The sequence below is a fragment of the Myotis lucifugus genome, unplaced genomic scaffold (assembly GCF_000147115.1).
Source record: "Myotis lucifugus unplaced genomic scaffold, Myoluc2.0 scaffold_5, whole genome shotgun sequence".
In the NCBI taxonomy this organism is placed as follows: Eukaryota; Metazoa; Chordata; class Mammalia; order Chiroptera; family Vespertilionidae; genus Myotis; species Myotis lucifugus.
Genome location: NW_005871053.1, coordinates 724576 through 747217, shown reverse-complemented (window position 1 = coordinate 747217; position 22642 = coordinate 724576). Strand labels below are relative to the sequence as shown.

The 22642-nt window shown below is 55.7% G+C and overlaps 2 protein-coding genes across 2 annotated transcripts in view; one reads left to right on the top strand and one right to left on the bottom strand.

Annotated features, from left to right (window-relative positions):
• The window catches only part of ANKMY1 (ankyrin repeat and MYND domain containing 1), a 46715-nt gene extending 29167 nt beyond the window's left edge, over positions 1–17548 (top strand). The window contains exons 14-19 of the mRNA XM_023743366.1: positions 418–549; positions 6169–6282; positions 6610–6775; positions 9451–9529; positions 10176–10336; positions 17074–17548. Of these exons, the coding sequence (XP_023599134.1) occupies positions 418–549; positions 6169–6282; positions 6610–6775; positions 9451–9529; positions 10176–10336; positions 17074–17192 (771 nt within the window). The 3' untranslated portion in view covers positions 17193–17548. The remainder of the gene's footprint in view (positions 1–417; positions 550–6168; positions 6283–6609; positions 6776–9450; positions 9530–10175; positions 10337–17073) is intronic.
• A 577-nt stretch (positions 17549–18125) lies between these two features.
• The window catches only part of GPC1 (glypican 1), a 26774-nt gene continuing 22257 nt past the window's right edge, over positions 18126–22642 (bottom strand). The window contains exons 4-9 of the mRNA XM_006082992.3: positions 22235–22400; positions 21546–21676; positions 21340–21459; positions 21113–21246; positions 20573–20748; positions 18126–20232 (exon numbers count right to left, since the gene is read on the bottom strand). Coding sequence (XP_006083054.1) covers positions 19997–20232; positions 20573–20748; positions 21113–21246; positions 21340–21459; positions 21546–21676; positions 22235–22400 — 963 coding nt within the window. The 3' untranslated portion in view covers positions 18126–19996. The remainder of the gene's footprint in view (positions 20233–20572; positions 20749–21112; positions 21247–21339; positions 21460–21545; positions 21677–22234; positions 22401–22642) is intronic.

Sequence of the window (22642 nt, the reverse complement as noted above, 5' to 3'; positions counted from 1 at the left end):
ATAGCTGCTCTTACTCCTGGATTCCTGGGCGGCACCTGGGCTGGCAGCTGGGGACACAGAGGGAAACAAGGGACATGTGGCCCACTTTGTGTCTGGTCAAAGACCCAGTGCCCCGGGGCAGAGGCAGCCTGTTCCCAGGGATGAGGGACTGACAGGACAGTGTGCAGACAGGGTGCCGGCCAGGGGCCTGGGCAGAATGGCAGCCCCCCTAAGGAACCACCATGTGCCCACCCCAGTGGTCCTTGGAGCTGGCAGCAGTGGAACCTGTGGGCCGGAGCCATGGAGAATGCCGAGGTTGGGGGCCTCAGTGAGCCCCAGCTTGGCCGCCACTATACTCAGTGCTGCAGTGGCCTCGCTCCGGGACTTCCACCAGTGGAGGGAGGGACCTGGTGGCGCTGACAGGCTGTCTGTGTACAGATTGTGAAGGAGCTGCTGACCAATGGCGCTGACCCCAACCTGCCTCTGACCAAGGGCTTGGGCAATGCCCTGTGTGTGGCCTGCGACATCGCCTACGAGCACCGAAGGAGTGTGAACAGCAGGCTGGGCCTGGTGAGGCGGCGGGTGTGGGGGGCCGGCTGAGAGGGGCAATTGGGAAGGGGCGACCCACGGTCCTGGGCCTGGGAGCTGTGAGACCCTTGGTCTGGCCTCATTCCCAGCAGGCGGAGCTTCGTGTGGTATTTCTCTGTGTTCTCCAAGCCTCAGCATTCCAAATACAGTGGGGCCTTGACTTACAAGTGTCCCGACTAACGAGTTTTTCGAGATACAAGCTGTCTCTCAGCCGATTTTTTGCTTTGAGTTGCGAGCTAAAATTCGGTTATCAGCCAGCTTCAGATACCCCACCGCTAGTTGGCGCAGCGAACGTCACAGTGAATGCCACATCAGCCCAGCATCACGTGTCTCACTCGTTCACTTTATGATTTGACATATGAGTAATTTGAGTTACGAGCTCCGTCACGGAATGAATTAAACTCGTAAGTCAAGGCCCCACTGTACTTGAAAATGGGTGAGAAATTCTTGCCTTTTAAGATGTATAGATCTAAAATATATACAGAGGCAAAGCCACTCAACAGGCCAGACAAAAGTCCCCTGGTTTTTCTCAGGAAAGACACGGGCCATGGTTTTGGTCTGGTTGCAGGATTCTAGATTTTTCTATGTCAAATGGGCATTGACCAGGGGTCCTAATCAAGGGACCTGCTAGGCAGGGATTGGGGAGCTGCATACCAGGCAGGGATTGGGAGCTGGGCTGTCTCCACACTCTGCCCACCAAGAAGCTAACGCTGTGAGGCTCACTCACCAATAGACACAAAACTAGATGCTCTGAGGTCAAAACATTGAACACCCACTTATATACCCACTCAGATAATATATCCAATTCTTGTAAATACTTCCAGCACTTGTAATGATTAAAACATTTTTTTAACTGTATATCATAAGCCACTTATAAAAATATTAACACTGCAAAGACTGTCTTTACTCCATTGTATGATCTTGCTTCCTTTGTCAAAAATTAATTGAGCATAATGGCTTGGGCTGATTTCTGGGTTTTCTGTTCTGTTCCATCGGTCTATATGTCTGTTCTTGTGCAAGTACCAGGCAGTTTGGTTACAATGCCTTGGTAGTATAATTTGATATCCAGAATTGTGATCCCTCCTACTTTGTTCTTTCTCAAAATTGCTTTGGCTATTCAGGTTTTTTTTTTTTTTTTGGTTTCATATAAATTTTTGGAGTATTTGTTCTAGATCTGTGAAATATGCCATTGGTATTTTAATAGGGACCTATTGAATCTAAAGATTGCTTTGGGTAGTATGGAAATTTTAATGATATTCATTTGTCCTATCCATGAACACGTTATATTTTTCCATTTGTTTGTATCTCCTTCTATTTCTTTTTTCAATGTCCTGTAGTTTTTGCGAGTAAAGGTCTTTTACCTCCTTGGTTAACTTTATTCCAAGGTGTCTTTTTTTTTTTGCAATGGTAAATTGGATTGTTTCTATAGTTTCTCTTTCTGAGAGTTCATTATGGGCATATAAAAATGCCATCGATTTCTGGTACAATGGAGTAAAGACAGTCTCTTCAATAAATGGTGTTGGGAAAATTGGACAGGTACATGCAAAAAAAAATTAAACTAGAGCACCAACTTACACCATACAGAAGAATAAACTCAAAATGGATAAAGACTTAAATGTAAGTTGTGGAACCATAGAAATCCTAGAAGAAACCACAGGCAACAAAATCTCAGACATCTCTCATAGCAATATGTTTGTCAATACATCTCCTAGGGCCATGGTCGGGCAAACCGGCCCCTTCCCAACCCCCATGCGGCTCTTTTGCCCCCTTGAGTGTGGCTCTTCCCACAAAATACTATGTGCAGGCGTGCATGTACAGTGCGATTGAAACTTCGTGGCCCATGCACAGAAGTCGGTATTTTGTGGGAAGAGCCACACTCAAGGGGCCAAAGAGCCGCATGTGCGAGCCGCAGTTTGCCGACCACTGTAGGGCAAAGGAAACTAAGGAGAAAATAAACAAATGGGACTACATCAAAAGAAAAAGCTTCTACACAACAAAAGAAATCATCACCAAAACGAAAAGAGAGCCCACTGCCTGAGAACATATTTTTCAGTGATACATCTGATAAAGGGTTAATTTCCAAATATATATAAGGGACTCATATAACTTAACAAAAGGAAGACAAACAATCCAAGTAAAAAAAATGGGCAAAGGATCTAAATAGACACTTCTCCAAAGAGGACCTATAGATGGCCAAGAAACCCATGAATAAATGCTCAGTCACTAACATTAGAGAGATGCAAATTAAAATGACAATGAGATATCACCTCACACCTGCCAGAAGGGCTATCATTAACAAATCAACCAATGACAAGTGCTGGTGAGGATGTGAAGAAAAGGGAACCCTAGTACACTGCTGGTGGGAATGCAGACTGGTGCCGCCACTATGGAGTTTCCTCAAAAAATTAAATATGGAACTGCCATTTGACCCAGTGATCCCACTTCTAGGAATATATCCTAAAAATCCCAAAACAACAATCAGAAAAAAAAATATACACCCCTATGTGCATAGCAACACTATAATAGCTAAGATCTGGAAACAGCCCAAGTGCCCATCAGATAAATGAATAAGAAAGCTGTAGTACATTTATACCTTGGAATACTCTGCAGCTGTAAAAAAAAAAAAAGAAGAAGGGTCTCTTATCCTTTGAGACAGCATAGAGGGATCTGGAGAGCATTATGCAAAGTGAAATAAGCCAGTCAGAGAAAGACAAGTATCACATGATCTCACTCATATGTGGAATCTAATGAACAAAATAAACTGATGAAAAAAATAGATCCAGAGACATGAAAGAATGGAACAGACTGAGGAATATCAGAGGGAAGGGCGGGGGGGAGGGGGAAGATTAACCAAGAAACTTATATGCATATGCATAGCCCACGGACACAGGAAATCATGCAGTAGGCCTTGGGGGGCAGGGGCAGGGTGGAGGGCTTCAATGCGGGTGGGGGGGGGAGGGTGGGAAGGGGACATTTGCAATACTTTCAACAATAAAGATAAATGATAAATAAATAAGTATAAAATATTAACACTGCAGAATTAAACTAGTTTTTGTTGTCTCTTTAGTATGCACATGCATTCTTTTTCTTACATCTCCCAAGGTTACAATCAGGGATCTGGTCAATAGACTTGCAGCTGTCGGCCACCCACCTCAATTCCTGTTGGTTTAAGAGTTTTCCAGACATTCCTCCTTACTTTGTAGGTAGATAAGTACATTGCTGGCAAGTCATGGCATTTTTCTCTCCTCTTCCAATGTGTGTAGCCTGTCTCCTTTATCTTGCTCGTGGCCTCGGCAGGCTGGGTGTGAGCAGTGGCACCCCGCCTGGTTCTGCGGGGCGTCTGTCCACTCCTGATCACCCTGCTTTGCTCCTTTTCCACGTAAGGGACGGTCCTCCAACCTGCAGCTGCCAGGACTGTTTCTCAGGATCTTTATGACAGTTTTTTTTTTGTTCTTTGTTTTTGCCAAAATGAGGTTATAGTGAACACATTTTTAAAAAATTTTGGCAAAAGACACAAAAAATGTACCATCTTAACAATGTTTAAGTTCAGTGGCATTAAGTACATTCACTTTACTGTGCAGCCGTCACTACCATCCCTCCCCATAACTGTTTTCATTTTGCAAAACTGACCCTCTGTCCCCATTAAACACTCATTCCCCCTTCCCCCACCCCTGTTCCCCGCCTCCTACTCTCTGTCTCTGTGAACCTGACTCCTCCAGGGATGTAAGGGGAGTCACACAGTGTGTGTTCTTCTGTGTCTGCCTTATTGCACGCAGCATCATGTCCTCAGGATCCCTCCATGTTGTAGCAGGTGTCAGATATGTTTTTACGTTGAGGCTGAATAATATTCCCTTGTGTGTATAAAGCACATTGTGTATTTATTGGTCCATTGATGTACACCTAGGTTGCTTCCACGTTTGGCTATTTTAAATAATGACACTGTGAACATGGGTGTACAAATATCTCTTCTGGACTCTGCTTTCAATTTGGGTATCTACCCAGAAGTGGGGTTGCAGGGTCATGTGGTCATTCTATGTTTAATTTTTTGAGGAACCACCATACTTTCCTCGACAGTAGCTGCACCAGTTAACATTCCCACCCACAGTGCACAGGGCTCCCATTTCTCCACATCCTCGGTAACACTTGTTCTTTTCTGAGTTTACTGTATAGTAACCATCCTGATGGGTGTGAGGCGGTATCTTATTGGTCTTATTTTAATTTTATTCGTGACGTTGAGCATCTTTTCATGGGTTTGTTGACTATTCATATACCTCCTCTGAAGAAATGTCTATTCAAGTTCTTTGCCCATTTTAGAAATTGTTTTTTGTTAAGTTTTAAGAGTTCGCTCTATATTTTGGACATTATCACGTCTCAGATATGTGATTTAAAATATTTTATCATAAGCATGGGCCACCTTTTTGCAATGCAGTAGTGTCTTTTATGCACAGAAGTTTTTAATTTTCATGAGGGCCGGTTTGTCTACCTTTCCTTTTGTTGCCTGTGCCTTTGTTTCATATCCAAGAAATCATTGCCCAGTCCATTTTGGCGATGCGTTTGTCCTATGTTTTCTTCTAAGAGCTTGATAGATTTAGCTAGCATTTAAAGAAGCAGTTTTCGGTAGAATTCAATGCTTTTTCTCCATCGTTCCTTTATGGGATGTGATTCCGTGCAACATGCTGAGCCCTCTGGAGCCTCAGTGGTGCATCAGGCTTGTATGAAGGTTGTCATGCTTTGCATGAGGGAGGGGAGGGGAATAGAGGGGAGGGGGTGGACAGGAGAGGAGAGGAGCCTGGGGTTGGATCAGGGAAGCTTCTTCCCACAGCTTTGGAAAACTGGCTCCCACTCCGCTCACCATAGGCCTGGCATGACATCACCATCGCCATAAGGAATCCGTGTATAAATTGCACTCATGCCCCCGAGACCCATGAGTTGGGCCTGGTCAGGCCACGCTGGCTGCTGGTGTTCGGTGGCATTTGCCCCCAGATGCCTGGTTCTGTGCCGTGAAGCTTCACACACAGTGTCACCAGGGTTTCCAAGTTTGTGAAGAATGAATGTTAAACAGGCTGAGAGAGTGAGGACCCTGGCTGAGGGAGCCACCATGCACCCCCTAACACCGGCCCTGCCTGCAATGGTCAGCAGGTAGACCCTACACAGTCCAATGAGTGCCCTGCAGGTGATGGGCTATTTTTCACCTATTTATGCTGGGATGCCCTGAGCCTGCTTGTTTGGTTAAATTTCCTGGCTAAAACTATAAAGCCATAAAGCCTCTTATTGAAGGCGCCTGCTCCCTGGTCAGGATAGGGGTGGGAGCCCTGTTGAAATTGGTGATAAATCTTGAGCTAGAGACCTTGTTGCACTGTGTGCGAGAAGTCACACAGGCACACACACCCCCACACCTGTGCACACCCAAACCCACAAACGTGTACACGCCTACATGCATGTACACACACGCACATACATACACATTCACACTCACACACCTACACACGCACACACCTACGCATCCACACACACATGCACACACCTACCTCCTCCACACCTACACACAATCCTGGCAGCTGGGGTGTTCACACGCATTTGATGCAGCTCTCTTCTCCACAGATTGACCTGCTCATCAATTATGGGGCCGACATCCTGGCCCCTGTGACACTCACGCAAGGGGACAAGGTGGCTGTGGGCACAGCCGTCGACTACGGGTATTTCAAATTCTTCCAGGTATGGCTTTGAGTTTCCTGTCGGTGATAGGGGCGCAGCTGGGGCCTTTAGCATCTCTTGGGCATAGCTGGGCCAAAGGTCCCTCATGCCTCCTTCCAAAGCGAGTCCCTGGCCTTCTGGAAGAGAAGACCTGGCACCCGGGCATGCGCAGGCGTGGCTGCCTGTGCCTAGCTTTTGGAGTGCTCTCCTGGTTTGTCCTCACAATGAGCACCGACAGAGGATGTGTGCTCCCCACTCAGTCTCCCTCCCCAGGCCAGAGCTGGGAGTGGGACCCACCCTCCCCGGGGTGGGAGCTGGTGCCCCGCGGTGACTGGCACTGTGCCGCAGGACCGGAAGATTGCCCACTGCCCCTTCCACACGCTGATGCCGGCAGAGCGGGAGACGTTTGTGGCGCGGAAGCGGCTCCTGGAATACATGGGCTTCCAGCTGCGCTCCGCCATCATGGCCAAGGAGAGCCTGTGGGACCCAAAGGTGCTGTGCTTGAGCAAGAAAGGTGGGTGGCTGTGGGTGCAGCCGAGGCCGTGTTTATCCTGGCAATTGTGGGATGGGAGGGGCTGGGCCAGGAAGGGACATGAGAGAGACCTGTCCTGCTGCCGCCAGGGCTTTAATAGGGGTGAGGACCACAGTCTTTTCAACAAACGGTGCTGGGACCACTGGTTATCCAAACACAAGAGAATGGCATTTGACCCTCAGATAACCTATAAAAATGAGTTCAATTTGGCCTTGGCTCAGTGGTCAGAGCATCAGCCCATGCACCCAAGGGTCGTGGATTCGATGCCTGTCAAGGGCATGTACCTGGGTTGCAAGTTTGCTCCCTGCGTCATGGTCTGGCTCGAGCAAAAGGTAACCAATCGATGTGTCTCTCTCATATCGATGTTTCTCTCTCTCTTTTCCTTTCCCTCCCTCCATCCCACTCTCTCTGAAAAGCATATGTGAAAAGACAACCTATGGGAGAACATATTTGTCAATCATACATCTCATAAGGAACTTGTATGTAGAACAAACTGTCACAACTCAATAATACAGTAATTGAATTAAAAACTGGACAAATAAACACGAATAGAAATTTGTCTGATGGTGGAGTGAAGGTACATGACCCCCTCGAGACTGGAAAAGGAGGCCAGCCGTTCCATGGAATGTGACAGCTTGTTGTAGGGCTGAATCGCTTTCAGAGATGGGATTGAGCAGAGGCAACTCCTCAGGCTGCACAGCTAGTCTCCACTGCTGGACAGTTGTCGCAGTAAAAGTTTTGTAGGATGGTTAAGGTACTAACAGCTGACCAGACAAAGGGACAGAGTTGCTGTTGGAGCCAGGAGCCGTACTCCTCCTGGTCATGTATGCATAGTTGCTTTGATTTGATGCCAGCACCTAGTTTGACATTTGTCTCGGGCTGTGCTGTTCTGGTCGTCACTGACAAAAATCTCTCTGGCTGCACTATGTCAGCCTACAGAGCCAGCTCGTCCTTGACTGGAAGGCCTTGGTATGCTGTTGAGCACAGTTAGGTCAGAGTTCACAGCACGGAAACTTGAACGGAAAAGAAATCAGGCACAGAGATGGAGTCAGTCTTAGTTATATCGGCATCTACACAGATTTCTCTAAAGAAAGATCTAAATGGCCAACAAGCCCATGAGAAGATGCTCATCATTGGCCATCAGGGATGAACACAATGCACCACACGAGGTGTCACTTCAGTATGATGCTGTGATTAAATGTAACGAGGTGAGGAGGAGGAGAAAGGGGAGCTTCCTGCCCTGCCGGTGGGAATGGGAACGGAAGAGGGGCTGGAGAGTCCTCAGATGCTAACCACAGAGTCACCACGTCACCCAGCAAATCCACTCCCAGCTCTGTGCCCAGAAGAAATAAAAACGTGTCCCCCAGCACCTGTACACGAATGTTCATGGCAGCACGGTTCACAAAAGCCAGATGGGAACAACCCACATATCCATCAATGGATGAATGAATAAACAAGTCGTGGCAGATACACATATGGAATGTTATTCACCCACAAAAAAGAGTGAAGCCCTGACACCACCATGCGGATGAACCTTGAAAACATGATGCTCAGTGAGAGAAGCCAGTCACAGGGGACCATGTGTTGTATGAAATGTCCGGCACAGACAAAGCCACAGACCAAGTAGATAGGGGTCACCAGGGGCTGGGGCTGGGGTGTCAGGGGCATGGCGGAGTTCAGGGGCTGGGTCCTTTGGGGAGTGATGACGATGTTCTAGAATGGATTTTGTGGTGATGGCTGCACACCTGCGAATGCGCTAAAAGCCACTGAACTGTGTACCTTATAGGTGACTTGGGTGGCATGTGAGTTATATCTCAACTGATGCTCAAGAATGCCCTCCTCCCATTTTCATGTTTCCTCATAAAGAAGCAATCTGTGAAGCTCTGGCACCAGGCCCCTTGTATGTTTTTTTTATTGTCACCTGTACCAGAAGCGTCCTTGGTGCCACGTGGCCTTCCTAACATTGCCCTGGCAATGGGTGCACTGTCAGAGCCGGCTTCCTGGACCCATGTCTTCATCCCCACCCGGCCTGAGTGCTGGTGGGCTCAGGAAGGGTGGGGGAGGAAGGAGGGCTCCCACCTTCCTGCTCTTATGGCCAGGAGGTGTTTCCTTGCGGGGTTCCTGTGTCTGAAGGGTGGTGAGGAAGCAGAGGTTAGGCGGCCTTTCTAGGGGGGATGAGGTGCTATTTAAAGAGAGAATGGTGCAGGGACATGGTGGAAATTGTGGTTATTATGGGGGACTCACTGCCCTCCAGACGCTGGCCTACTGTGCACCCTCCTGCAGTGGCCAGAGAGCAGAGCAGGGTCCCCCCCTTCAGAGGGGGCTGTGGACTGGGCGAGGCCAGAGAAACCTGGTGCTGCTCCATGGCCCTTTAATGGCTTGATGAGGGGGACACTGAGTCTGTCGATGGCACAGAGAAAGGGCTGCAGATGGGTAGGCAAGCAAGAGGCCCTGGGCGGCCCAACACCTCCAAGCCAAGTCCCACTCTGCCTCCTGAGACCTATCATGGGATGTCAAGGCTTGGGGTCCTGCCTCCTGAGGTGCCGGGTGGGCTTCAGGAGGGTGGTTGAGGCAGGCAGCCCGGGCTCCCTCTATCTGTAGATACTACAGCCCAGGGGAGGGCCCAGGGAGACTAATGCAGGTCTCTCTGGGTACAGCGCAGATGATCCCCTGCCACAAGCTGAAGCAAAGGGACCCCAGCACGCCCAAGGACCCGCAATTGGAGGAGCTGGAGCAGTAAGTGGCCGTGTGGCCCCACTCGCCAGGAGCATGGGCCAGGATGGGGTGGCAGCAGGAGGCCACAGGGCACGCTTGAGGAGCCGCTCCATGTCTGGGGGGCAGCTGGGTGGGAGATGTGTGCTGCCTTGTGCACCCTGCGTCCCATACCCCTCCTAGCCCCTCCACCACGGGCCCCTTCCCCAGAATAGTCTGTATATGTCTATGTGCCTTATTGGTCCCTGTGGGCATCCTGGACTGCATCTGCCCAGTAAACCCTGGTGGATGGGTGGGCGATGGATGGCAGGCAGGGGTGGTTGCCCACCTGGGCTCATTTTCTTGCTGAAGCAGAGCTCGAGGGTATGCCCTGCTCACCCACAGCCCCATGAGTGCCTGCTCAGAGCTGTTCCTCCCACAAAACACAGAAATCCTCCCCGCCCCACACTGTGGCACGTGAGGGTCCCACAGTCTCCTGCCCGGCCCTGTCTGAGCCCTCAGGTGGCATCTGGGCACGGTGCTTGTTTTCTGTTCTGAACGGCTTGTGCTGGACAACCCTGGACAGGACTTCAGGTCTCTGTCCGCGTGCAGAGGAAATGGGGAAGGTCCGGAGCTGGGTCGGTGGCATAGGGGGCAGGCACCGGCCGACGGCTGCGTGGCCCCCTGGCAGGACTCCCTTCTTCAAGTTCTGCTACCAGTGTGGCCGCTCCATCGGGGTGCGCCTGCTGCCCTGCAGCCGCTGCTACGGGATCCTGACCTGCAGCAAGAGCTGTAAGACCAAAGCCTGGGCCGACTTCCACGGCAGGGACTGCGGCACCCTGGCAGCCATCGGTAAGTCCTGGTGCTGGCCGGGCTGCTTGTGGGCCTGCTGCTTCTAAGGGCACAGGCACCAACCCGTGGGTGGCCGAGTGAGGGTCCCCATCTTCCCCGAAACCTGTGCAATCCAACCCACTTTCTAGAGTCCCCAGTTGGGCTTGTGTGGGGACAGGGAGGCACTGAGCCAACCTGGCCTTTCCCCACCTACAGTGGACACCATGCCCCATGTCCCCATGGCTCCTGTCGTGGGCCCGTCTGGCGGATCCACTGGACACCTGGGCCCCCTGGTGGACACGGGCTTCCCTGGGCCACCAGCACTTGGCCTTGGGGCTGCTACAGGAAGGCTCCCCCTAGCCTGCCCCCTCAGGCGTCTCTGGGAGTGTGGAGGCCAGCAGATGTCTGCTCTGGGAACACCCCCTCTCCCCACCCTCCCTTCCCCGGGAGTGACCCTCCCTTCCCCGGGAGTGACCTGAGGCAACCCCTCGCCAGGTGGGCCAGGCTGGGACTTGGCTGGGTGGGCTCTTCCTCAGGACTTGTCCCCGGTGCGGACGAGGGGCTGACTGGCCTTGCCCTTGGACTGAGCCCTAGAAACCGATCCTCTCTGAGCTCTGATGTTCCCTGTCACCCCCGTTTCCCTCTGCTAAATGGGGCCTTTAGTAACAGGCTCACTCTGGGGAGCATCCCAGACCTTGGTCACAGCTCCTTGGGCTCAGGGACCCCAGGACAGAGGCGGGGGGTTGCAAGGCTCCACCTTTGAAGCGCCATCAGTCGAGTACCCCACACGTGAGCAGGGCGCAAGGCACTGCCTGGCACCGCACCCTAGGGCTCTCGGCACCAGGCTGCCGCAGGGGAGCCAGCACACAGAGCTGAGCTCTCTTCCAGGCAGTATGGCCAGGAGGGCAAGGTGCATCAGGGTCTGTTCTCCTGTGCCCACCTGCGCCTCCTTGGGGGTGCCCCTTATGGGCCTCCTCTCTGCCAGTTCCTTGCCCAGGGCCCTACCTGGAGGAAGAGAGCCTCGGGGTGGAAGGATCTCTGTAAAGGAGCAGCACGCTCCATGCCAAAGCTGCGAGTCTCACCTGCCGGCACCCGCACCTGGGGGCCACCTGGGGCTGCACGAGGGGCGGTGGCAATGATTTCCTCCTGACCTCACAATAAAGTGGTCCCACTGGGTGTGTTTTTAACCCTGTTTGTGCTGTTCAGCTGTACACGGGCCAGCCCAGAGCTTCCAAGGGGCATCCACACTTCTCATCTCCACACGGGCCTGGCCATCTTTGGGCAGATGGGGGTCAGACCTGGAGCAAAGGTTCTTGCTAGAAGGTGCTCCTGTGCTTTGGGGACATTTGGCAGCTTCCCAGGAGCCCACATCTCTGCTCTCCATCCCAGGCTCAGAAGGGATGGGGTGAGGGGTGTCACTCCTGTTCCTCCCAAGGCTCCAGGGTGTTGTCAGTGTGTGGCAGGTGTGTTCGGGGACAGTGGATGTGAAATAACCAGGACCCAGATGGAGGAGGCATGAGCTGACCATGAGTCAGGATCACGGCATGAGGATGGGTGGTGGGCTTGCTTTTGTGGAGGATGGAAGGGGGCAGTGGGAATGAGGGCAGAGTGGTGGGGGCAGGTGGGACAGGTTGGGGAAGGGGCAAAGGAACTTGTGCAAGGCTCCAGCCAGACTGACTCCTTGCTGGTCCAGGCAGTGCCGCCCGCAGCCATGGTTTGGCCTGGTTTTCCTGGTCTCTTGTCAAAATGGGGCTCCCTATGGGGAAATTTGCTGGGGGCTCCGGGCGATGTTCCTGTAAGGGGCAAGGAAGCCTCTTGGGCAGAGGGACCAGGGTCCTGTGCTGCACCCAGTCACCCCCCCTTAATGTGACCTTGGGTGAGTGGGTTCCTGGCTGGGGGTGCTTTCCTGGAGAGGCGCTGGGGGTAGGGTGTGAACCCCAAGAAGGGGTGTGGGTGGCTCCCAATCCATCTGCCAGCAGGGAAAACACTCCGAATGAGCACTTGTGAGCAGAGGTTACTGCGGAAGGTGCTCCTGCGCTCTGGGGACGTTTGGGGCTTCCCAGGAGCCCACATCTCTGCTCCATCCCAGGCTCCATCCCAGGCAAAAGGAAGAAAAGATAAATGACATTTATCCCGACACCCGGAAATCACCGTAGCTGATACTGCTGTGTGTCCTGCCAACCCCCTCTGTCTGTACAGACGCATGCACACATGCGCACACAAGCATGCATGCAAGATACACATGCACACCCACATGCACACGCATGTGCACTTGTGAAAGCATGGTCTGTATGTTTTAAAATAAGCCATGAACATTTTTCTCTGCTATTAACTATTTTTCTGCAACGTAACTTTCCCCAGGTGCAGTTTTATTTTTGTGCTGCAGGCAGTAGTTGCTCATTGTTAGAAAAGACAAGATGACAGTGAAAACTACCCTGACCTTCCACTCACTGATAAGCATCCTGAGCATGTTCTTTCCGATTTAATCCACACACACATGCACACGCACACACGCACGCACACGCACACACACACACGCGTATGTGCATCCTCAGCACCCCTGTACACACTATGCTTTTTCACCCCCCCCCACTTTTAATTAAAACAACGGCAATTTTGTGACCTTGACCTGCCTTCCCCACACTGTGTCATCTCACATGGTCCGCCCAGTGCCTTGTTTATGGGCATTTACGTCATTTTGCTCATTTGTCAACATGCGGCACACGCCTTGGCCTCGGTTTCCCTTTGGTGGAACTCACAGAGGTTAAGTGTTCAGATTTCAGGAGTCCCCCCTGGTTCCCGCGCTCTCTGGGAGGGAAAGAGCCTGTCGGCCCCGCCCTCCTCAGGAATGACATTCCCCCGTTCCCCCGTGTCCTGAGGAATTCATGGAAGTGTTACTGCCCTCGCCCTCTCCACACCACGTGGCATTTGTTTCCCGCGTTCCTGTCAGTTGGGGGTGTGGCTCTTCCTGGCTTGCAGGGGCTCCCTGGAGCACAGCACCACCCCAGTGTCCTCGGATCGGGGCACCTTCTCCCTCCCCATTTGACGTGCTGCCTGGGATTTTCTGTTCTGTGGAGGCTGCGTCTGTCCTGAGCTTCAGGGTCTGGTTTGCTGGGGACTGAGGAAGCCACCCCAGGCGAGACCACAGGGGGTGTGCACAGCCTCCAGCATTCTTGTTTTACCTGTAATTTTGCAAGCAGCCTAGAAGTAATGTTTGTGTGAGATGTGAGCGCCCCCCACAGCCAGCACATTCCCAGTGACTGGTGGTGATTGTCACTGCGCAGGAGCTCCAGTGCCTGCCGCAGGCCGGGCTCCGCGGTTAACCTGCATCCCTGGGACCCGTCTCCACAGGCTCACCCTTGTGAAGTGTGCTTGCTGCCACCCACCTCACTCAGATGAACCATGTCTTTTAGACCTTGTCACTTTTTTGTTTGGTTGGGGACACATGCTCCGGGCAGTGGTGGGTGTTGTGCTGGGGTTTGATGGTTTAACCTCACTTAGGATTGCCAGCCACTGCTCGTGCCTTCTCACCTCACACCCAGTCCTTCGGGACATCTGCTCAGCTCTTCGCAACCTGGCCGCTTCCAAAACCTCCAGCCACCGCCAGCCCTAGCCCCTGCTCCAGTGCGTCTGTGTCCACGTGCAGGACGTCCATCAAAGTCCTTGCTGCTCCCCTCTGGCCTCCCCTACTAGTCACTGATGCCCCTTGTGCCTGGCTGTGCCCCCATCAACCTGGAGCGCTCCCTCCTCCTGCGCCCAGATGGAGGCCGCCACATCCTCCCTCCTCTGGGCACACTCCCCTCTGGCCTGCATGCTCTGGGCACCCAGAATAGGGAAAGGACAGTGTGACAGGTCCCCTGTAGGTCCTCAACCCTACAGGCGAGACTGCTGTTTGTGGGGGATGAGTGCTGTCGGTCAGCCCCACAGGGCAGGACTGTGCTCACGGCCGGTGCAGAGAGGGTCCTGGGCACCCATGGATGGGGAGACCCAGCTAGGAGTTCCCAGGTTCACCTCATGTCACGTGTCTCCTACCCACACTGAGTGACATCTGATGGCCATGATGCATCCTTGTCCTGCGTGCTGGGAGGTCGGCTCCAGGCTCGGCAGACGCGGTGTCCCTGCCAGTGCCTTTCCGGCGTCCGTGGCTCTTTCTTTATCCCTCCTCGGCACACTGGCTGGTGCTGTGTGGTGTTAGGTGACAGTGGCAGCTGCAGGCCGCCTTGTGACTTCTCGGGAATGCTCTCAGCCACCCCCTTCTCCAAAGACACAAGGCACTCTGTCTCCCGGATCGTTCCGGTCAGTCAGTCATTCCGGCGTAAATCTTTAACTTCCTTTTGGGCTACATTTTGTCCCATTGATCTGTCTGCGATGTCGACAGGGTGGCGCACCCTCACCCATCTGGCCCGCAGCCTCGTGTCCTTGGAAGGCTGATTGCCTGGGCAGGCCACCCACCCCTGCCATCCTCACCACCTCTCTCCTCCGAGCTTCCTGCTCCTCAGGAAATTAGGTTGCCTCTGTCTTCGGAATGCATGGGAACTGGCCACTTCTCTCCACATCCTTGGCAGTTGCTGTGGCGTCTGGGGAGGGCACCTCGTGACCCTACTCGGTGCCAGGCTCTGTACCACCTGGCCCAGCCCCATGAGGCCCACATGGCAAGCAGTGAGGTGGGCTGGATGGGAGGCAGGGCTACGGAGATGTGGGGTGTTGCAGGGTGACAGATGGCGATTTCAGAGCAAGCATGGAAGCCGGGGCTGCGGGGTCCTGGTTAGACGGACGGAAGGTGGGGTGGGGTGGGGTGGGGTGGGAGATGGAGGGACCAGTCTGGAGGACACCACTCCTTGAGTCCCATGCCTGAGGGGTGACCAGGTAAGGTCAGGGAAGGAGAGGGCCAGGAAGGTGGGAGTAGAGGGAGAGGGTCAGCTGGGGAGGAGGCCTGGGGACCAGAGAGGGTGTTGGTGTCGGGCTGGAATGTTGGTGATGTCAACAATGGCCTGGAATCTGCCAGCATCAGAATTCCTCCCAGGAGCCAGCATGCTGTGCTCTCTGGAGAGACGGGCGGTGAGAGTGGCCAGTGGGGTCCCAGGAAGCATGGAGAAACCAGAGGGCAGGAGCTGAGGGCTCCTTCCACAGAGCAGGGCCCACCTACTCACCCTGGGAGCCTAGGGAGCCAGGCACCTGCCCGCCTTCCCTCCGCCCTGCTGCGCTTCCTCTGGCCGTAGGTGTAGACTGACGGTGAGCCAGGCGCTGCCCTCCACCCCCACGGCCAAGGTCCTGGCTTAGTTTCGTGTGTGGTTTGTGTTCTTGTTCATGGTCTTTCTCCGGCTTAAATGCCAAGGCGCTGTGGTGGCCCGCCGTGTCCTGCGGCCCATGGCTCTGTGTCCTGGGGAAGTCGCTCCCCCTCCGCCTGTCATGTGTTCTGTGTCTTCTCCAGGTTTTGAAGCGTGAATCTCCATGTTTCAGTCCTTCTTTCATTCAAAACATGTTGTTTTGATTGTAGCATGCGGCAGGGACCCGTTTTCTTCTTTTCCAGGGCGATCGCCAGTGGCTGGGCCCTGTCTGTGAGGGGCCTCTTCTCCCCACCCCTCTGGCCCTGGAGACACCGCAGTTTCCAGAATGTCAGACAGCATCTGTTGCCTGGGGTGGGTGCAGCTGCCACCCTGTGGGTGAGGCTCAGGCTCTCCTCTCCATGGGGGTGCCTTAGTCCCACCACCAGGTTCTTACAGCTCCTGCCGGCCCACCTCCGGGCACCCACCTTCTGCAGGGGGTCTAAGCCTCGGCTGCACTTGATGCCGTGTCCAATCTCTTTTTTTGTTTTTGTTTAAAAAATAGACTCGTTCTCACCTGACAGTTTCCATCTCTCCATTTTCCTCCCTGAGACCACACAACACTCAGCTGCCCTCCTCTCAGGCCCCGGGACTGTGACCTCTCAAACTAGACTTCCCTCGTGTTTTCTCCGGTTTCTTGTTCTCACCGCCGGTCTGGTTCCTGGTCATTGCGTATTTTAAGACCTTGCTGGCTTGTTTCTCTGCTTCCCCAGGTCGGGTATGGAAATGGGTTTATGCTGGAAACCAGCAAAGTCCCAGTTCATAGTTTCAGGCCACACAAAGGAGGTGGAAATGTTTAGATTCTCCGAGGTCTCACTTTGGTGTGGGGTCCTGTCTGGGCAAGGCCTCATGTGTGCAGAGTTGGGGAGGGCTGGAGGGCCAGCTGGTCTCCTGGGACCCCACCCGCCAGTGTCCGTCGCCTCCCTAGACCCTGTCCCCATCTCTGGCAGCCTTGACATGCAACTTGCCATCTGTCTTTGGTTTCCAGCAGGGACAGACCCCGTCCTCGCCCTCCTATTACTCACTAGGGAAGGAGGGTTGGGGGAATCAGCTCTCCATCCTGGACCAGTGCTAGTGCTTTGACTGTAAACGTCATTTCTGGACAGAGGTTATCTCCAGGAAGAGAAATGTTGTCACCTGAAGGGGAGCAGAGCATGCGTTCCTGTGTGTTTGCACGTGTGTGTGCACACAGGTGTGTTGAGTGCACACTTGCTGACTGTGGCTGTCTGCTGCCTGCCCATCAGTGTGGGTCGTCAGGATGTCTGTGGACTTCCAGATTCCTTCGAGGAACAATGGGATGGATGGTGGGCCGGGCTTGGGAGCCCGGGGGTGGTCTGGGCCTGGCCCATGGTGGGCAGGACGAAGACCCCGACGCAGCCCAGCGGGTGGTCCTGTGCTGAATGCCCATCTCACATGTGCCCTCCCTTTCGACAGGAAGAAAGTACTTGTCGGAGATCAGGAAGAAGTTCAAGAAGTCCGTGAACAAGTACCCAGAGCCCTTGGGGTTGCTGCTCCAGTTGAACAAAGTGTACACCAGCTACAGTCATGAATGAGCCATGGCTGCCCACCTGCCCCAAGGCTGAGTGGGCCCCAGCGCCCAGGAAGGGGGAGGAGCAGGGCATCAGGCACCCTGGTCTCGTGGAGGCCAGGGGAGCAGGCAGCCACTGCTCTACAGGTACCCCCAGCCCCACTGCACCCAGGCTGTCAGGGGAGCCCCTCTGTGGAGCCTCATTCTTCTCTCAGGGACGTGCTGTCCACCATGTTGGGGGGCCCTGCCCCTCACGCTCCGGGGGTCTGGGCTGGCGGCACTGAGCCCTCAGCACTCCAGGCTTCTGGGGAGAGGCTTTGCTGAATGTCTGCCAGGCTGCTGGTGTGGGCTGTGATGCCCAAATAAAGGGACTCAGCAGCAGCTCATGTGTCTGTGTTGGCTTCTAGTCTCTAGATGAGGAGCTGGGCTTTGCCCACAGTGGCACCTGGGCAGGGGGAACGGGGAGAGGACAGGGCTGGCAGCTTCGCCCCAAGGACCATGCAGGCCTTGGCTTGCGGAGGCATGGTGGCTGGGGCAGTGGTTCCACTCTGGTGAAAGACGCAGGGCACAGCGGGACTCTAGAGCCGGATGGCACCTTCAGGACATGCCACCAGCCCTGGCCTCAGGACCACACTGGTCCCCCTCCCTCCAGCTTCCTGCGCATCTCCAAGGATCCTTGGCGGGAGCTGGAATTTCCCGGGCACGTGCGAGGGTGTGTGTGTCCAGAGCGGCGGAGGTGTGGATGGCAGAGGGGCCTGGGCCTTTTCCTTCTCCAGGGCACCAAGTCCTCCTGGAGTGGGATGAGGACACGCAGACCCTGCACTCTGCAGCCTCCAGGCCACAGTGCCGGGTGCAATCGCTTCCCCTCCCAACAGGCCCTGAGGCCCACCATGCTGTGCACAGCCCGTGGGGACACGCTTGCTGCTGGGCTGTGCAGGGAGGGATCACAGCAGCCACACAAGGTCTCCAGCCTTTTATTCATACAAGGACACAGGAACATATGTCACCAGCTGACACCACACGGCAGGACACAGCAGGCCTGGCGACTGCCTGGCCAGCTCTTCCAGAGACCCATGTGAGGTGAGGACAGCACAGGCCCTATTGGGCCATCCCATGCAGCACAAGGGTACCATCCTGGCACACCACAGTCACTGTCCAAATCCTGAGTCCGGCTGGCCCTCGCCCACAGGGAAGGAAGCCCTGGGCCCAGTCCCCACCCCAACACTTCAGGGTTAGCATGGGGTGAACGTGCCTGTGGGACTGGGCTACCTGGTGGAGCTCGGCTGGAGGCCTGGACCCAACACACCGAGAACGGTGCCAGGGGCCCTGACCAGCAGCCAGGGGCCTCCCCAAGGCCTCAAGGGAAAGCAAAGCGGTGCTAAGCAGCCTGCTCGGGACGCTGGCACTGGCTAGGGTGGCTGTCCCTGCCCATGCTGGCTCCGCCTCCCCCAGACCCTCCAGGCCCACCTTCTCCTTGCCTGAGCCCCTCTCTGGCAGGGTGCCAGCCCCCTCCCCAGGGCTGGCAGCAGCGGGGGCCGAGGAAGGAGGGCCCCCAGGCCTGCATGAACAGGGTGTACGCCCAGATCCTGGGCCCTCAGGAGGTCATACTTCAAAAGCTATTTGGGAGGAGCTGAGAAAGCTCCCAGTGAACATGGATGAGAAGCATCTGTACGTATCTGCACATCTGGAAAAGCCCTTAACTGTCAAAGCTCCCCCAGGCTCCCTGCAGCTGGCAGGGTCGAAGGAGGGACCCAGGCGTCCCTCTGACCTACAGTGCCAGGGCTCACTGGCCCTGAGCTGAAGTCTCACCTGCCACTCAGCATCCCTGTGGCCAGGTGATGGCCATGGGTTGCCTCCATCCCTGGCCTATGTTACCCTGAGCTGGCCCCTGGCCCTGGCCCTGGCCCTGGGTGGGGACAGGAGGGAGGAGGGAGGATAGTGGCCAGGTTACTCCTCCCACATCTTAAAGTCCTTATGCAGGCCGTGGACCCAGCCCATGTGTGAAGGGGAGGCTCACCTTTGCGGAGGGCCCCAGCTTGCTCTTCTGGGATGGCCAGGAGCATCAAGCCCACCCACAGACAACTGAGAGCAGAGCCCAGGATGCATGGCTGTGCAGGCTGCTGCTCATGGCACATCTGAGGCCCCTGAAGCTGGTCTTCGGCAAGGAGGTCTGCAGGGACCGGCAGTACCTCGCCAGACAGGCTCTCACCTGACTCAGGGTTCTGGGGGGCCTATGGCATCACAGGGTGGAGGCCTGGCTGCATATGAGGGGTTCGTGCATAATCTCAAAGGCCCTCAAGGTCTCAGGTGGTGGAAGCCCTGATGCCCTCTTGGGGATTCTTGGGGCACTGAGGGGTGGGTCCCACTTTCTGACATCTGGAGCCCCTAGTTGTCATGGAAGGAGGCAGAAGAGGAAGGCACAGGCTCAGGGTGCCTCCCCACAGGCCCTGGCACTGGTCGGTGATGGTGCAGGGAGCTGGGGAGAGGCTTGTGGGCAGACTGGGGCCCAGGAGGGAGGGCCCCCAGGTCTGGGTGAGCAGGGGCAAGCTCAGATCCTGGGCCCATGGAAGGTCCCTGAAATACATGGCTTTTGGGGACATTGTTCCCAGCTGACCTGAGGGCCTCACACAAAATTAAGAGCCAGGGTGATGGCAAAGCCAGGCCTGTGGGGCCAGCGCCACTCACCCTGCCCCCAGTGCGTCAAGACAGCAGTCCCTCGCTGTCCCTCTCTGTCCTGCCCTGGGCCTCTACGACGAGGGGAATTAAATATTGTCTGTTCGTGTTTTGGCAAAGTCAGTCCTTGGCCTCAGTCCCTGGGGCTGGGAGCAGTTACCGCCACCGGGGCCTGGCCACTGAGAGAAGCAGGATGAGGAGGAGGACCAGGAGGGCCATGCAGGGCTGGGGGCAGCCTGTGGCTGAGGTCTTCGGGCCCTCCCGCTCCGACAGGCCGGGGAGGGCGTGGGTCAGGGTTGTCCGTGAGCTGGAGCTCTTCTTGTTGACCCTCCGGCCGCAGATGTCTTCGGGGCAGCCGTCCCCACTACCTGAGCTGCTGCTGCCGTCGTCACCTGGGGAGGAAAGGAGGTTCGGGCAGGCCAACCTCACCCTGGGGACCACAGGTGCAGTGTTCCTGCGTGTGGGCCTCCCATGCTAGGCGGCATCCTGCCCAGGGCAGCTTGCACTGCCTTGGTTTGCCAAGGCTGGATGGACATCCTGGCCAGGTCTCAACTATGCCTGGGGACATGTAAGGGGTTGGGCAGCAGCAGTGCCCTCAGAGCCACTGGAGGCTCAGGGACTGGGAGGGCCCCTCCCCTGCACCCTTCTGCAGTGGGGTGGGGCTTCATGGCACCCCCATGGCCCTCAGCCCCCGGCATAGTCCCCACCCCCAGCCTGGTGCCTGGCCCTCACTGGCGTCCTGGAAGTCTGCGTCCTCGCCATTGTAGGCACTGCGCAGCCGGTTGGTCATGATCTTCAGCTGCATGATCTGCTGGCGGATGGTCATGTCGGGCTTGGTGATGTCCACCTCCACCTCGGGGTTGTTGATCTGGTTGGCCAGGCCGTCACCCATCACCTCCGGGAGGTACCTGGGGCCAGGAGGGCAGCCCTGGGTGACTGCCCGAGTCCCTGCAAAGCGGCACTACCCAAGCACTCCCCTCCTCCCGCCCAGGTGGTGGCACATCTGAGACCCCCTCCCAGTGGCCTTCAGGCACCAACAGGAGCCCATGAAGGCCCCACAGCAGTGGGGTGTGGACACACTGCATGGTGTGTGGGGCGAGGAGTTGGCTTAGGACAAGGATTTGGCCCTCGTCCCAGCTTTCTGTGTCTGCTGTGTGTCCCAGGTGAGGCATAGCCCTGTGCACCACACAGCACCTGGTGCCTCAGGCCAGACAACGGGCCCACTGAGAACTCACGGGAGGGACGACCTGTGGTCAGCCAGGTGGCACCTACCGGCCCTTGGCCATCCCGTTCCAGCAGCGGTCGTCACTGGAGGCACTCATGGCCATCTTCTCACTGCACAGTGTCCCTGGGAGGCTGATCCAGAAGTCCTGGGCGTCGCGGAGCTGGGCTTTGGCCTCAGAGACCTGCAGGGCAACAGTCAGGCCACTGGGGCCCTGGCCCAGCCTGCCCTCCCCTCCCCCATCCCCCAGGGCCTGGCCGGCTGAGGGGCCACTCACCAGCTTCTCCAACACGCCTGCAGGTGGCTTCTCCTGCAGTGCCAGCTTGCCCCGTGGCCGCTTCTCCTCAGACCCGGGGCTGTGAGGGTTCACCTTGGGGTTCCCGCAGCCCTGGATGACCTGGGGGGAGACCACAGGGGTCCTGGAGGGGCACGAGGCCATGTCTGGCCGCCCCTCCCATGCTGACCACACCCTCCTGCCCGCACCTTGGCTGTGAGCGTGTCTCTGTTGTCCTGGAGGGCGTTGATGGCCTCCGCCAGCCACAAATGCACGCTGCCGATGACGTTCTCTGCGCCCGCGGGGCCCCAGAACTTGTCGGTGATGAGCACCATGGAGTCTGGCACAGGCGTGGGCACACACAGGCAGTTTGTATGTCTGCATGCTGGCCCACCTTATGTCAATGCGTGCAAGCTCATACATGTTGACATGCACATACCGCACTGGCCTACCACACTTCAGTTCAGGTACATGTCAGCTCACACATATTTATATGGATGCATGCTGGCTCCATATGAGTATATATCAGTGCATGTGTGTCGGCATGTGCCCTTGTTGACCCACACCATGCTAGCACATGTGCACGTTAGCATGTACCTATTGTCCCACTACATGTCAGCACATGTGCATGCCAGCTGACCCACATATCAGCAACATACATGTTAGCTCATGCATGTGTTAGCCCACTGTGTCAATACATGCTGGCATATGTGCATGTTGGGGCACTTGCCCAGTGGGGAACCGCAGGAACTATGACTCCACAGGGCTCCCTCCCACGCAACTGCCTGTGTCACACTCCACCCAGGCATTCAGAAGGAATCCTTGTCCCTTGACCCTGAGGACCACCTGCCTCCCAGGGCCCTGGCCGCGTTGGCAGGTGGTGGCAGTGAGGGCTCACCCAGAAGGTTCCTCCACTCGGCGTCCAGGTCGGCCTGGTTGGCCAGGCAGCCCTTGAGTACGTTGCGGCAGTAGTCGGGGCAGGGCCGGGCGCCGGGGACCCCCAGACAGTGTGCGCAGTACAGTAGCTTCATGACGGCCCGCGAGCACTCAGGGCCCAAGGGCACCTGGAGAGCCAAAGCAGCCTCAGCACCTTGTGGTGGGTGCCCAGCCCCCCAAGAAGTCCCAGGGTGGGGGCTCTGGATGGTAGTCAGGTGGCCTCAGTTCTGCTCCAACCACAGTGGGGCCTGGCCTGGCCCTTCTCGGGGGTCCTATCTCTTCCCAAGAGGGTGTTGGCCATGGGGGCACTCACCCTGATCATCACTCCCTGGCACACTGTGTCACTAGCCCTCCCAGGGAAGCCCTCCTG